The 15,383-nt window shown below is 35.6% G+C and overlaps 1 protein-coding gene across 1 annotated transcript in view; it reads left to right on the top strand.

Moving 5' to 3' along the window:
• Positions 1-15,383, top strand: part of HMCN1 (hemicentin 1) — a 460,089-nt gene that overhangs the window by 106,951 nt on the left and 337,755 nt on the right. The window contains exon 3 of the mRNA XM_072733161.1: positions 14,891-15,049. Within this exon, the coding sequence (XP_072589262.1) occupies positions 14,891-15,049 (159 nt within the window). The remainder of the gene's footprint in view (positions 1-14,890; positions 15,050-15,383) is intronic.

Here is a 15,383-nt window from a genome sequence, read left to right as displayed (position 1 = left end):
ATAAATAGATGCTATATGAGTATAGCCTCTTTTAAAAATACAGATTTTGACAGTAAAAAATATATCAAATATAATTTAAACTTTCCTTGATGGTACAAAGGATAACTTAAAGACCTAATTATCACTTTTCATTACACAGAGATTCAGAAGGGCTGAGTAATGGAGATTTCTAGCTGAGAGAATATTAAGAAAGGATTTACTATATTCATTTTTTTCTATGCAAATATACAGCTGAACTGTATTCTTTAATATATGGCTAGAATGAAAATCCCCACTTTCTCAGTACTGGTACTGGCACTTCCTGATTTTGCTGCCTGTCCCTTTCTTCTGTTCTGAGAGGATCTTCAAGGAGTTACCTTTATGCTCCATTTGTCTCCAGGGTGAAGGATCATGATTCCCGACTCATATTTTATTGATTCCCTCCCCAGAGTCCTGGTGCATCACCTTCTGGAATTGAGCCCAATACAGGCACTCCGTAGGGTTATATCATATCTCTGTTCAAGAAAATAATCTTTGTTTTTCTTTCCTCCTGGAATCGAAGCTGGTGTACATTTCTCTGGAGGTTTTCTGTGGACTGAATACATGTCATGGGCTTTATGTTTACATTATCTTGGGATCCAAGAGGATGCTTAAGTAGAACAACCAATTTGGAAAGAAAACAAATATTTACTTTTCCCCTTTATTCAATATTGGGCATTATTGTAGGCACTGGGGATACCATGGAAGTTTTTTGTTTTTTTTGTTTTCCTTTCAAAGATTCAATGTTTCTAGTGAATTATTCCTTTTTAAACGAGTGGCAAAAATTTCATTAAGTAAGGGTCAAATATGAAAAGACTCAAGGCTACATCATCGCTTAACACCTAATCTAAAGAATATATTTTGCTTTCTCTTTGATATTTGGTTAGAGAATATTTTATTATTTCATGAATCAGTCTAGAAACTAAATCTCACAAATTTAATAAAATTTTAGTATGAGATGCAAAACTTTGTTTTGTATATAATTTCTAGACCCCTAAGTTCTTCTTCTACCACTTTTAGTGATTCCCTCAAATCATTGGTATCATGAGCAGCAAGAATTGCTGTCCCATTAAAATGAAATTAGCTTTTAAAAAAAATTTAAAGTCAATTAATTTTTTGCATTTGTAATAGTTTAGAAAACAAGAAAAGTAAATTTAGTTTTAAATAAATTAAATAATTGTGCATTGACATTACAGGAGGCCTGGCTACTTTCTTATAGTAATATAGGTAACTTGAAAAGCATTTAAAACTTAGAAAAAAATCACCAAACTTAAATCACTAAATTTATAACATTAATTTCATCTTCCTTTATCATCTTTCATCTGGAAAACAAGAAGTAACTTGAAAAGCATCTGCGCTTTCTCTCTGGGGAAAAGAAGGGAAGACAAATGTCAACAAATGTTATTCAAATCACACAGAGCTTGGGAAATTAGTATCTCTGTAAATATGTAATGCAAAGTCCTGTCTTGGGGTCACATTTTTTTTATAAGAAACAATAACCTTTTTTTATTTTTAGAAAATGGTGTAGCAGTAATATTCTTTTACATCTTTTATCTATATAATTTTTTTAAAGGTTTTATTTATTTATGAGAGAGAGATCACGAGCAGGGTTGGGGAGAGGGCAGAGGGCAGAGGGAGAGAGAGAGAGGCAGACTCCTCGCTGAGCAGGGAACCTGATGAGGACTTGATCCCTGTCCCGGGGATCATGAGGCAAACATGTAACCGACTGAACCACCCAGATGCCCCTTATCTATATGTTTTAAACAACAAAAAGTAATTAGTTAAACGTTTGAAATGCAAAGAAAAGGGAAGTTTTACAATAATGGAATTACAAGTATTTGTACAGATAGTTGGTCCCTAAAGCAAATCTATTAGTAAAATTGGCCTTTAAAAAAAGCAGGAATAAGATTAAAAATATGTAGAACAGCATTGTCACACAGTAACAAGAGAGTTATGAAGAAGATGGAGGTAAGGTTCAATTATTGCAACTCTTTAACAGAAATAAAAGGGTAAATAAACAAACTGCAGCAGGCTGAGGTTGAGTGAAAGAAAAAATGTTTTGCTGAAGTGTAAGAACAATTGATGCTAGGATTAACTGCCAAAGAAGAGTATGAGAAACCATGGCCAGATAGGCCATGACAGTTAAAAACAGGAGGACAAGACAGTGCTGTTTTTAGAAGAGCAATTTATGATAACAGTTTAGTATACACTTTGTCTAATTTCTAGTATTAGTATGTTAAAAGTATGCTTTTTATTTCTAGATTTATAGGAAAATCTTCTATATGAATTTTCAAAACCAAAGTGATGTATAATAGAAGGAAATTAAGGGGCCACCTGGGTGGCTCAGTTGGTTAAACATCTGCCTTCAGCTCAGGTCATGATCCCAGGGTCCTGGGATTGAGCCCCACATCAGGTTCCTTCCTCAGCAAGGAGTCTACTTCTTCCTCTCCCTGCTGCTTGTGCTTTCTCTCTGTCAAATAAATAAATAAAATCTTAAAAAAAACCAAATAAATTAAGAAAAAAGAAAAATGACTAGAAAAGGGAAGGGATTATATGTAAGTGCACATATAGACACGCTATAAAACTATGAAAGATGTGATTTCTGTTTTTGGTTGGACATGATTCAGCTGAAGACAGCAGCTTTTATTTCTGTTTAAGTTTTCTTTCTTATAAATGCATGTATATTTCTTTCTTACAAGTACAGGAGAATGGCATGTATTTAATTTAGGGAAGAGGGTGAGACAAGGAGTCTACTATATGTAACTCATAATACGGGTAAAAGCTTCAAGAATAGTAGAAGCAGTGTCTGTCATAAAGTATGGGCTTGAGTTAGCTGTTATTACTTCTGTTGTACTACTACCTCTAGTACCCCAAAGTTTTTTTTAAGGGAAATGATCACCAAATAATCATGCCATAAATGACCAACAATTATGGAACATGTGCCTTGTGGTTTTGCATGTAGTTTAAAGTCATCCTCTGAATTCACACCCACACAAATATTCCTTTTTACAAATGAGAATACTCAAGCTTTGAGATATTAGGAATCAGGTCTTAGGTCATCAAACTGGCAAATAGCAAAGCTGTCTCAAAACTGGAGGTTTTTAATGCCAAAGCCAGTGCCCTTTATCACTCTATTTTCCTTCTAGATATTCATTTAAGAAACCTAATTAATCTAATCAAATTGACATTTCATTTGTAGAATTTGTCTTTGTATTTTATTTTAAAGTTAGGGATATAGAAAATTAAAGACAGATGTAGGTCTGGGGCTGGTCTCATCCTCAATGAAATGAATTTATTTCTTGAAAATTTTGGCTTTTACTACTACCTCTCATCACTTTGAGTAGTTGGCTCACCTAAAATTACTGAGTAGCAAATGAAAAAATTAATTACAAATAAAAATTGTTCTTATTGCTCAGTATATCTTCTCACTACTTACTGTGTTAAGCTTAAAATATAAGTATGACCTCACAGACATGTTGGAGAGACACATGGACAAAATGCTCTTTTTTTTTTTTTTTTAAATTTTTTAAATTTTTATTTATTTATGATAGTCACAGAGAGAGAGAGAGAGGCAGAGACACAGGCGGAGGGAGAAGCAGGCTCCATGCACCGGGAGCCTGATGTGGGATTCAATCCCGGGTCTCCAGGATTGCACCCTGGGCCAAAGGCAGGCGCCAAACCGCTGCGCCACCCAGGGATCCCCAAAATGCTCTTTAAAGGATTGAAAGATAGTATTCATACTCTAGTTGTATTTGTAGATGATGTTTTGATTCATTTTTTATAGAAGGCAGTACCTTATTTTTTTAAATTTTATTTAAATTCAATTTGCTAACATATAGTATAACACCCAGTGCTCATCTCATCATGTAGCCTCCTTAATGCCCATCATCCACTTACCCCAGCCCCCCACCGACCTCCCCTTCTGCAATTCTTTGTTTCCCAGAGTTAGGAGTTGCTCATGGTTTGTTTTCCTCTCAAATTTTTCACCACTCAGTTTCCCCTCTTCCCTTATGGTCCTTTCATTATTTCTTATATTCCACATATGAGTGAAACCATATGACAATTGTTTTTCCCCAATTGACTTATTTCATTCAGCATAATACCCTCTGGTTCCATCCATGTCAATGTAAATGGTAGGTATTTATCCTTTCTGATGGCTGAGTAATATTCCACTGTGTATGTGTGTGTGTGTGTGTGTGTGTGTGTGTGTGTGTATCACATCTTTATCCATTCATCTGTTGAAGGACATCATCGCTCCTTCCACAGTTTGTTTATTGTGGACATTGCTGCTATGAACATTGGGGTGCAGGTGTCCCATTGTTCCACTACATCTGTATCTTTGGGGTAAATGCCCAGTAGTGCAATTGCTGGGTCATGGGTAGCTCTATTTTTAATTTCTTGAGGAAATTGCACACTGTTTTCTAGAGTGCCTGTACCAGTTTGCATTCCCACCAACAGTGCAAGAGGGTTCCCCTTTCTCCACATCCTAGCCAACATTTGTTGTTTCCTGTTTTGATTATTTTTGTTGGTAGAGTTGAAAGTTTTTGGAGTTTGAATCAAACACCTATTAAAACTTTCATTTGCTGTTGGAGTTTTCTTCTAGACCATATGAATTCTCTGAGGGACAAATAATAACCTAAATTCTCAGAGAGTAAAGAGAATGGAGGGGCCTGAGTGGAAATGGTTGGCTCTTTTTTTTTTCTTTTTTTTTTTTTTTTGGTAATGCTTGGCTCTTTTCTAGCTATCCACCCTAGTACCCTATCCAGAGCAAAAAGCAAAATGATTTCTTAGCCGTCTTTTATGTGCACTTCAAAGGACAGAGAGTATAGAAGAGTACACTGACTACTGGATTACTTTTTCAAAGCAGAATATTAGGCAGAATGAGGTAGGTATGGATTATAATGATAAAAGTCTTGATTTTCTTTTCAAAGTGTGCATGTGTGGGAATGTTTCAAAGGGTAAACACATGATTCATTGCAGAGTAAATATTGCAGTTACATATCACAGAATAACATTTAAGAAGAGGAATTCACTGACCCATGATGCCTGGATTGACACTGTACATGCTACTTACCCAACCACAGGATTATTCTATTTCCTGTAATAAGTACTGCATCTAATTTTGTCAGTTTTTAGGTGATGGTAAGGATGGAGGTTAAAATGTTTACATTGGGAGAATGTTTCTTGGTCTAAAGCCAGTATTCCTAGAGAAAACTATCAGTCTCACATTGAACAAAATGAATGTACAGGAAATTAAGAGTTTCTTCTCCATCCCAGTTGATTAGCAGCAGTTCCCAAAAAGCTGTCTTTATTCTTAGGCCTTGAAAAAGTGTCAGGAAGAATTGTGGAGTCTTGGTATTGGTATTCACTTTGACTGTTATTTGTCCAGTTATTCCATCAGATGTCTGAATCCCTTCCAGAAACCTATCAATACCTCAGAAATGAACTAACCCCAGTTAGGAATTTAATAGTACTGGTCTTCATCACCATATAATACATGGGGCCCTCCTCCAGAGTGATGTCCTAAAGCCTGTGTTGGTGTTCAAGGCTGATATGGGCTTTCTTTGGCAGTCATATCATATTATTGAATTCAGGTGCAGTCATCAGCTCACTCTGTCAGATTTCCTCTTATAAACTTTAAACCATGTTTCCATCCTTCTAGATTCATGTTGATTTTTGAAACTCCTCATTTATCTAGTCTGTTTATATATATATGAGTCTCCTCCTGTGAAATGATCTAGATCTTAGTTCATCAGTTTTGTTTAATGACTATTAGCTCTAAAACAACCCATACAACTTGTCTATCTCCAACTTACCTATGAATTATAATGTTCATAAATTACAATGATTTTATTATTAAAAAAGCATTGTGTTGATCATTTTTTTGCCAAGGCCTAAAATTACATAAGCAGTATAAATAACGTTTTTAACCCATAACACACACATTACACAATCACAAAATTATGATCTCAACTACCCAGTAACAAAGATAATACCAAATATAAAATCCATATGTGACTGTTAGAGTAGAAAGAAGACAGAGATTTTAGTGGGCAGGCTGTGTCTGAGGAGTATTAAGGAAAGACAGAAGAAGGGTTACAGCCCAAGGAAAACAAGGAGAAATAAAGCCTGCCTAATCCTGGAATAAGCAGATGATGAATGGTTGCAAGGGCCTCCTTAGGCTCACAACCCTGCCCTCTTCTGGCTCATTCTCTTTGAGCAAACAAGGGAGCCATATATTAGGAGAGATCAGGAATCCCAACCAGGGACCCAGGGCAGTGTCTTAATTTGGTGGGAAAAGAAAAGGTCACAATAAAAAGGTATAGAATCCTTGAAGGACAAAGGAAAGAATTCTCTAGGTAGTATGAAGGCATATCACCTTCTGATTTATTAATCACAATATTGAGTGGCTGGTACGTTGTGTATCCTCTACGATTATTTAAATTGAAGTGACTGAATCTCCCCCTAAAACCAACATGAAAGAAGTTCCAACAAATTGAAAGATCAGTTGTTGAAGAGTTAGATCCTTACTACTGACAGGTGATAACCTGAAAGCCTGGAAATGGTTGTAATTGTTAACTGTTAATGCAGTTAGTCTGAAAGCAAGGTCTACTGTTTTGTGATCCCTTGATTTGGATTCCATCTTCTCCAAACTAGTAAAGGGCAGTATGGTGGACTGCCTGGACTGTAACATGTTGTGATTATAGAGATTTGAAGTTTGGGCTCTGATATACTCTGGTTATCTCAGTATACCCCTGCTGTGTTTTCTGTAAGTGATGAAGACCAAATGTCACTAATACATTAGGATTCAATAGTCATTCTGATTTATTTTATACTTGCTTGGATGCAACTTTGTTTTAGGTTGGATGCAATGTAATGGTTTCCATATGTACCTTCTGTTTTCTTCGTCATAGAATCACACAACTGTGTCTTTTAAGGAAGAGAACTGAGGGTTATAAACTTTGGTTCAGTTTAAGACTGAGTTTCATTCCTAAATTTTACAGGTAAAGGGTAAATGACACAAATAAGACACTTCGAGCAGTGGGTGTTCCACATGAAGAAAAATATGGTCTGACTTTAAGACGAGGCATAGTAGGTTAGGTTAGAATAAAGGTAAGTGTTATAAGGCCACTAATACTTATTTTGGACTTAGGCATGAACCTGCCAAGAAAGTTTCTTTTTTTTTCATTGCTTAGAGTTAGGCTTATCTGGGAAACTAGTATAAACACTAGTTCAGTGAAAATGGATGCTGAGACTAGAAGAATTGATGAGTTGACTAGAAGAGAAATAATAAGGCATGGGTGAGAGCCTGCTCTGAGATTAGCTTCCTAGTACTCTGACCCCTTGTTTGATGGGCATTTTCCCATTAGGTTTTGGATAGGGACCTCATTTTTCTCCAACTCCTCTCAGGGTTTAAAGGTTCGGTTTATTTCAGTGCCACTCCCACATTGTCTTGTATTTAGAAAAGACAGCATGATAGTCTCTGTTTTATTACTCCCTGGGCTGATAAGATTTCTTTTCATTCTTATTTTATCTTACTTTTCAGGAATTTAATTTTTAAACACAATTATCACTAACTCTGAAGTTACAGGTTTTTTTTTTTTCTTTAATTCCGGGAGCGACATTTACTGTAAAAGTTCACATGCTTCTGTTTTTCCAGTACACATTTTTTTTCAATCTGAAGTATATTTGGCAGCTTAGTAAATTGTAACCATCGGTAGAATGATAAAGATAAAGTGAATACCAACATACCGAGCAAGAATATGCCTACTAATATAGATAAGCTATATTTCACAGTTCAAGTAAAAACACAAAATTAAGTCAGGCTCTTCTCACTTTGCATTTTCGTGTATGTGTGTAGGTTTATGTGGTTTTAGGAGATACGTTTACATAAGCATGTTTGTTTTCTTTTGTTGAATATTCAACCTGACAGCATGCCAGGATTGAGAGAGAGGGAGACCGAGAGACAAAGAGACAGAAAGATACAGAGATAGGACAGGAAGAGTTAGTTTTATATACCACTAAGAATATACATATATAGGCATTTGAACTTTTAGGAGTCTTAGCTCTGGAATTATTACTTGAAAGGAGATGGGCTAGGCTTGGGTAAAGCCCAGGCTGAACACAGAAAGCTTGCTTAGGCTGTGTCAAGATTGCTTTTGCTACCAGTTCTTAGCAGGAGAGAGAGTAAGGAGTCGTCAGGAAAGCTGCAGGTTACTTTGAGACAGTTGTCCCAAATGCATTAGAGGAACTGTAAAAATCTGCCACAGGAGGAACGATGATCCATAGTCAGAAAAGTTACTGCAGCTTAAACAGGAAACCCTTCTTGTTCAGGACCGTCATAGCCACAGTTTGCAAAAAGTGCAGGTATTGATTAATGCAATGTAGTGTCAATTAGATGTACATTCCTGAGGTCTTTTATTTGTTGTAGCCTTTTCTTTTTCTTTTCATTACATCAGGTATATTGCCCTGTAAATTGTGATAGTGGTACTGGGAATAAAGAATTAAGGAATTTTTAACTTTTCAAAAAAAAAAAAGATTGCTTTTGCACAATCTCATTTACCCATTTACTCACTATTCATTCATTTATCCCTTCATTAATCAAACCACAATGGAACACTAACTGAGTTCCTCAAGGAACAAAGATCAAGTGGGAAGAAACAGATAAATTATAATACAACAAATGCTACAATAGAAGAATGAAAAATATTCGGTGGGTATGTGGAGAATGAGAACCTTTTTTTCCTCTGACAGGCTACTTGCTTGTGGTCACAGAGTTGATGAAGGTTGTAAAATGCCTCTCTGGAGTTTGTACAAAGTCTCAGGCCAGAGAGAATTGAGTTCCAATCTCTGTTCTTTCACTTAGTGGTTATGTGACCCTAGGAAAGGGGTTTTCAAAATTTAGTGCCGTGGCAATGTAATGTGCTAAAAATGATACCTACCTCATCAGTTAATGTAAAGTGTGTAATAATATAGTGGATGTGACAGTACTGTCTTAGTGCTTGGCTTAGAGGAGGTATCCACTGACTATTAGAAGTAGAGTGTATTATTACCAATAAAAGGGTCAATTAAATTAATGAGGCTTTTCACAGATTTACATTCATCAGTTCTAAATTTCTCCATTGGGCAGCCCAGGTGGCTCAGCGGTTTAGCCCCTGCTTTCAGCCCAGGGCCTGATACTCGAGACCTGGGATCGAGTCCCACATCGGGCTCCCTGCATGGACCCTCTTCTCCCTCTGCCTGTGTCTCTGCCTCTCTCTCTCTCTCCCTCTCTCTCTCTCTGTATCTCTCATGAATAAATAAATAAAATCTTAAAAAAATAAATTTCTCCATTAAAGATGTTTTATGAAATATTATTTTTTTTCCCATTTGGTATTCAAGTCAAAACATAAAATGTTAAGATTTTTTTTTAAAGGACTACTGTTTTTTTAAGTTTGGAACTAATGTAAAATAGTTTGTTTTTAGCGTTTCAGTCACAGTCCCATTTTCTCCAATTTAAAAACCTGGCATGAGTTTGACACAGATCAACCTAAAATATCTGACTTTGTGAGGTTTATTTATAAACATGGACATTTTGACAATAATTCTCTTTAGTCTTCTTCTGCCAAAACTGAGTTTAAGATTCAGATGATCAGTTAGTGATTTGAGAAACACTATTAGCAAATCTGTAGGACAAGTTTCATATATATATATGGAAAAACTTAATGAACTTTTAGAGTAGGTTGTCATTTGATTCCTGATCCTTAGTAAATTAAACAATTTGAATTTTGTTTTTAATAACTTCTGCCAGCAAGCAAAGTTCATGGAAAACTTCTAGATCAAAGCAGCAGTCTTACAAATTAATAGTCTAGAATGAAGCCTACATAACTAAACCATTCTTTTTTTATTTTTTAAATTTTTATTTATTTATGATAGTCACACAGAGAGAGAGAGAGAGGCAGAGACACAGGCAGAGGGAGAAGCAGGCTCCATGCGCCGGGAGCCCGATGTGGGATTCAATCCCGGGTCTCCAGGATCGCGCCTTGGGCCAAAGGCAGGCACCAAACTGCTGCGCCACCCAGGGATCCCTAACTAAACCATTCTAAAGCAGTGCTATCTGACAAAAATATGATGTGAACTGCATATGTAATTTTTAAAAACAGTTTAATTTTAATAAATTTTTAAACTCAGTTATATCAAAAATATCAACATGTCATCAATATGAAAAATTAGAAAAATTCTTAGTTTTTCAATTTAAATTTTAATTAATTAAAGTAAAATAAAATATTTGGTTCCTTAGTTTCACTAGCTGTATTTCAAATGCTCAGTAACCACTCAAGGCTTGTTTGTGGCCATTGTATTAGATAGCACATATCTAATGTATTCTAGATCATTTTAATGATTATTTATGATTTAAAATGATTAGAAATTCAAACTCAAGTGAGCTCTTATAAGGATATAACATTATACTTCTTTTGGGAAAAAAGCTCTTATAAGGATATAACATTATACTTCTTTTGGGAAAAAAAATTTTTATTTTCAAGACCATGCATCCACATGAGATAGATAAATAGTTTCACTAAGATATAAATTATAAGTTAACATTTATTTAATTTTCAGTTATCCACTAACCTAGCTAAGCAAAAAGGTAATAATGTAAAGATATTGTACTATTTTTTAAAGAGAAGAGTTGTTACTGATTAATTAGAGTAAATTTGCACACAAGTCAAGTGGCTCAAAGATTGCCCTTTACTATCTGGACAAGGCTTATCATTTTTGTCATTCCTAGCGTATATCCCTGGAGGTTTCTTAGCGTTCTGATTTTTGGTCCATAGAAGACTTCTCCTAGCCTCTTGATATTAGGTGACAATTAGCAAGAGGCAATTAATCTCTCCTTAGGACCATTATTATTTTATTTATTTATTTATTTATTTATTTATTTATTTATTTATTTATTTATGATAGTCACAGAGAGAGAGAGAGAGAGAGAGGCAGAGACACAGGCAAAGGGAGAAGCAGGTTCCAGGCACCGGGAGCCCAATGTAGGATTCGATCCCGGGTCTCCGGGATCGCTCCCTGGGCCAAAGGCAGGCGCTAAGCCGCTGCACCACCCAGGGATCCCTTAGAACCATTCTACCACAGAGCTAGCTGTATTGTGTACTTGGCCATTCAACAAATGCTCGTGGAATGGGTAAATTTTATATTGTGATTCACATTCATGTGCATGATGTCAAGCACAGATGAGGAATGTTTCTGTTTAAGCTTCTGAAAATACAATAGGAATTTAGTTTTTTGAGCAGTCCAGAATATTCATTACATTTACTTGAAGTTGACTTCAAGTAAAAATTATTCCCATGCAATATATTAAATATATGTAACATATTAAAGCTATTAACATTCCCAGTAGCTATTTCCCCCATTCCTAGTACACAAATGCTTAAGCAAGGACATTTTGAGCACACGATAATCCCCCCAAATAACTATTATGCAGAGGAAAACATGGTATATCACTGAAGTGTAAAGCATACTAGAGTAAATCTGAAGAATGAATTATATTTGATGGGAAAAAAGAGAAAATTTTAGAGAGGGAAAGGCATATCATCTCAACCTTAGAAGGAAAATAGTTCAATTTGTCAAATGTTTACTCAGAAATTACTATATGACAGCAAATACTATGAACTCAGGACTTAAAAGACTTGGCAAAGTACAGTTACAGCTTATAGCAAATGGGGGAATTTAGCCATGCATATATTGATGAGGAGTGTTGATGGTGGAAATGGAGTAGTAGAAAGATAAATGAAAATACTAAAGACATTACAGTGTAAATAAAGGGCATATTCAAAGAACAGGAAATAGTCTTAGCTTAAAGGAAGCAAGTTATGGTGGGGGAGCAGTAGGAGATAGGAAATTAGAAAGAAAATTTGATTCAACACAAGTAGTGAAAGATTTTAGGTAAGTGCATGATCTAGATAGCTCTTTACTTCAGGAAAAATAAAGTTTGGTGGTAGGCAGAGCAGAAGGTTAGATTGGAGACTATATTCTGAACAAAATCAATGATAAGAGTGAATTACAGGAAGTAAGGAGGAAGGGAGGAGACTGATTTATGATGGAAGTAAAGAAATATGGTTTGACTACTGATTAGATGAAGGAAGAAATCAAAATGACTTCTATTTTGAACCTTCTATTTTGAACCTATGGAGGCAGGTAATTTGATTAACAAAAATAAGGAAGATAAGGTTGGGGAAAATCTAATGAGTTCTACTTTAGAACCATGGAATTGTGGAGACCTATAGAACATCTAGGAGTAGATTTTTTTAAAAAGATTTATTTATTTATTTACTCGTGATAGACATAGAGAGACAGAGAGGCAGAGACACAGGAGGAGGGAGAAGCAGGCTCCATGCCAGGAGCCCAACACGGGACTTGATCCCGGGACTCCAGGATCGCGCCCTGGGCCAAAGGCAGGCACTAAACCGCTGAGCCACCCAGGGATCCCAATAGGAGTAGATTTTTTAAAAAAGATTTTATTTATTTATTCGAGAGAGAGAGAGAGATTGGCAGAGACACAGGCAGAGGGAGAAGCAGGCTCCATGCAGGGAGCCCAACGTGGGACTCCATCCCAGGTCTCCAGGGATCACGCCCTGGGCTGAAGTTGGCACTAAACTGCTGAGCCAACCGGGCTGCCCTAAGAGTAGATGTTTAACAAACTATTGAAAATGTAAACTTGGGGGTGCCAAAAAAAAATTGGGTGGCTCAGTTGGTTAGGCATCTGGCTCTTGGTTTTGGCTCAGGCTGTGATCTCATGGATTGTTAACTCGAGCCCTGAATAGGGTTCTGCACTTGGCAGAGTCTACTTGAGGATTCTCTCCCTCTGCCCTTCCCCTCACTCTCTCACATACACATACTCTCTCTTTCTCTCTCTCAAATAAATAAATAAATAAATAAATAAATAAATAAATAAGTAAATAAATCTTTTTTAGAAATGTAAACTTAGAATTTTGAAGGTAAACACAGTTTGAAGATAGAAGTATACAAGTTTTTGAGAACAGTATTATCTACTAAACTAAATGTCATGAACACACATGTAAGTTATGGTGGAGATAGGTGATAAGTTCTGCAAAAATAGGAAGGACTGTTAACTGAGTAAAATTCCTGGGAGTCTACAGCTGACATCTTCTCAGATGAAGATCAGGTTACTACAACATTCAGTCCCCTACCATTAAGAAAATGACATAGTATTTCATGAATGTCTCAATTTAAGAAGCACTTCATAACAATTGGAGCTCTGTTCCAACTCATTTAATAAATGGTGCTCCCAGCCTGTAAGTTTTGAGTGGGATCCAAAGCAAGAAAATATTCTCCAGTTTATCCAAACTGCAGTGTAAACAGTTCAAATGCCTGGCTCTTTTGACCCTGATCAGATCTATTGTGCTCAGGATATTGTATCACAATCTGAGACTGTTTGAAGCCTGGGGAAAGCCCCAGTGGGAGAATCAAGTAGAATCTCCAGAGTTTAAAGAAAAAAACCTTATCTTTTTTCTTTTTGAGAAAGAACTCTTACTGAATTCTGGTGGACTGTAGAACCATAAGGCCTCCCCTGTAACTGCAAGCTCTCTTGCTTTTTGTTTGATTGTTTTTTTCTAGACCATGAGTTCCTTAAGGACAAATTACTTTAGCTTATTATTCATCTTTGTGTATCTAAATCCTAGCAGGGTGTTTAGTAGTTATTAATTGCTCAAAACATATTGGTTGAAAGTCCATTCCCTTGGCCCTATAGTTATTGACATCTATATTAAGGAAATAAACATTATATGTATATATATATATATGTTACATATTACACTATATATTATATATGTCTATAAAATAGATTTGTATTTATATATTTACAATAAAGGAAAATTTGAAAGAGCATTAATCAATAGTAGAGAAATGGTTAACTAAATTACGGGATACAAATAGAATATTATGCTATCATTAAAACCTGTGATTTTGAAGAACATTGGATATAATCCTAAATTAAAATATATAAAACTATAAATACAACATACTTACAGTTTTATCTATAAATTTTAAATGAAATAAATGTGACAAGAATTCTTTCTAGGGTGAGGACTATTTTTGTTTAGGAAAATATGGTGAGTCTATTCAAGTAGGAAATAAAACACAAACATCATGTGTTAGTAAGTCAAATGAGGCAGAATGAAAAGAATGACAAAGAGTGTGTATTTTATATGAAATGTCATAGAAGTTTTCTCTGATAGGTAACATTTGAGCAAAAGCTTGAGGTATGGGAGAAAATGTTTGTTGGCACGAATGATCCAGTTAAGGAGGAATGTTTGGCAACGGAGTAGAGGGAGGGAAAGCCACAGGAGCAATGTTTTTGATTAGGCACATGTGAGTAGTTAGCCTTAGCTATACCCAAATGATTCCTTCACTGTAAAGGCAGGGCACGTAGCTAGGTTAATAGATATTGTGGTGGGAGTTCATGGAAGTTCTCTTCTGATTGCTACTGTCTTCTCAGTACAGTAAAAACAAGGTCATCAAATAATGGACAAGAAAAGAGGGATGTATGAAATAGTCATGTAAGGGAATGGGAGAGTGAATCCACATTTAATTAGGAAAAAAAGTATATAACAATTTCTATTATTTTGTGTATTTGGGTGAATTTATAATTTATCCATAAACACAGGTTTTTCTATCCACACATCACTTTATATATTTTCCATCTCCTGGTAACCAAAGTGACTAATCCACTGGCAAACTGATGGAAAATAAATGTGAAGAAAAACTTGTTTCGTTCTAGAGCTTCTAAAGCAACTTGTCACAACCAAAATATTCCTTTCTTTTTTGTTGATGAAATAATTGCATTTTTTTCTCTGCTCCTCAACAGGGTGGTGGTGATTGTCCAGAAATGAGTATTGGAGCTATAAAAATTGCCTTGGAAATTTCTCTTCCTGGCTCTTTCATCTATGTTTTCACTGATGCACGGTCCAAGGATTATCGGCTCACTCATGAGGTGCTCCAGCTTATCCAACAGAAACAGTCACAAGTGAGTAGAAGTCAGCCCCCAGATTTTCTATATGAATATAGCTGGAAGGAATTCAGGCATACCTTGGAGATATTGTGAGTTCAGTTCTGACCACCACAATAAAGCAGATACCACAATAAAATCAAGTAATTTTTGGTTTCCCAGTATGCATTTATGTTATGTTTATACTATACTATAGTCTCTTAACTGTGAAGTATTATCATGCCTTTAAAAACCAATGTATATAAAAAAAATAAAAACCAATGTATATAACTTAATTAAAAATAGTTTATTGCTGCACAATGCTAATCATCATCTGAGTTTTCAATAAGTCATACTGATCACAAATCACCAT

This window comes from Vulpes vulpes, chromosome 13, assembly GCF_048418805.1.
Source record: "Vulpes vulpes isolate BD-2025 chromosome 13, VulVul3, whole genome shotgun sequence".
NCBI classification, from domain to species: Eukaryota; Metazoa; Chordata; class Mammalia; order Carnivora; family Canidae; genus Vulpes; species Vulpes vulpes.
The sequence above is the reverse complement of the archived record's forward strand: the minus strand, read 5'-3'. Positions and strand labels throughout refer to the sequence as shown.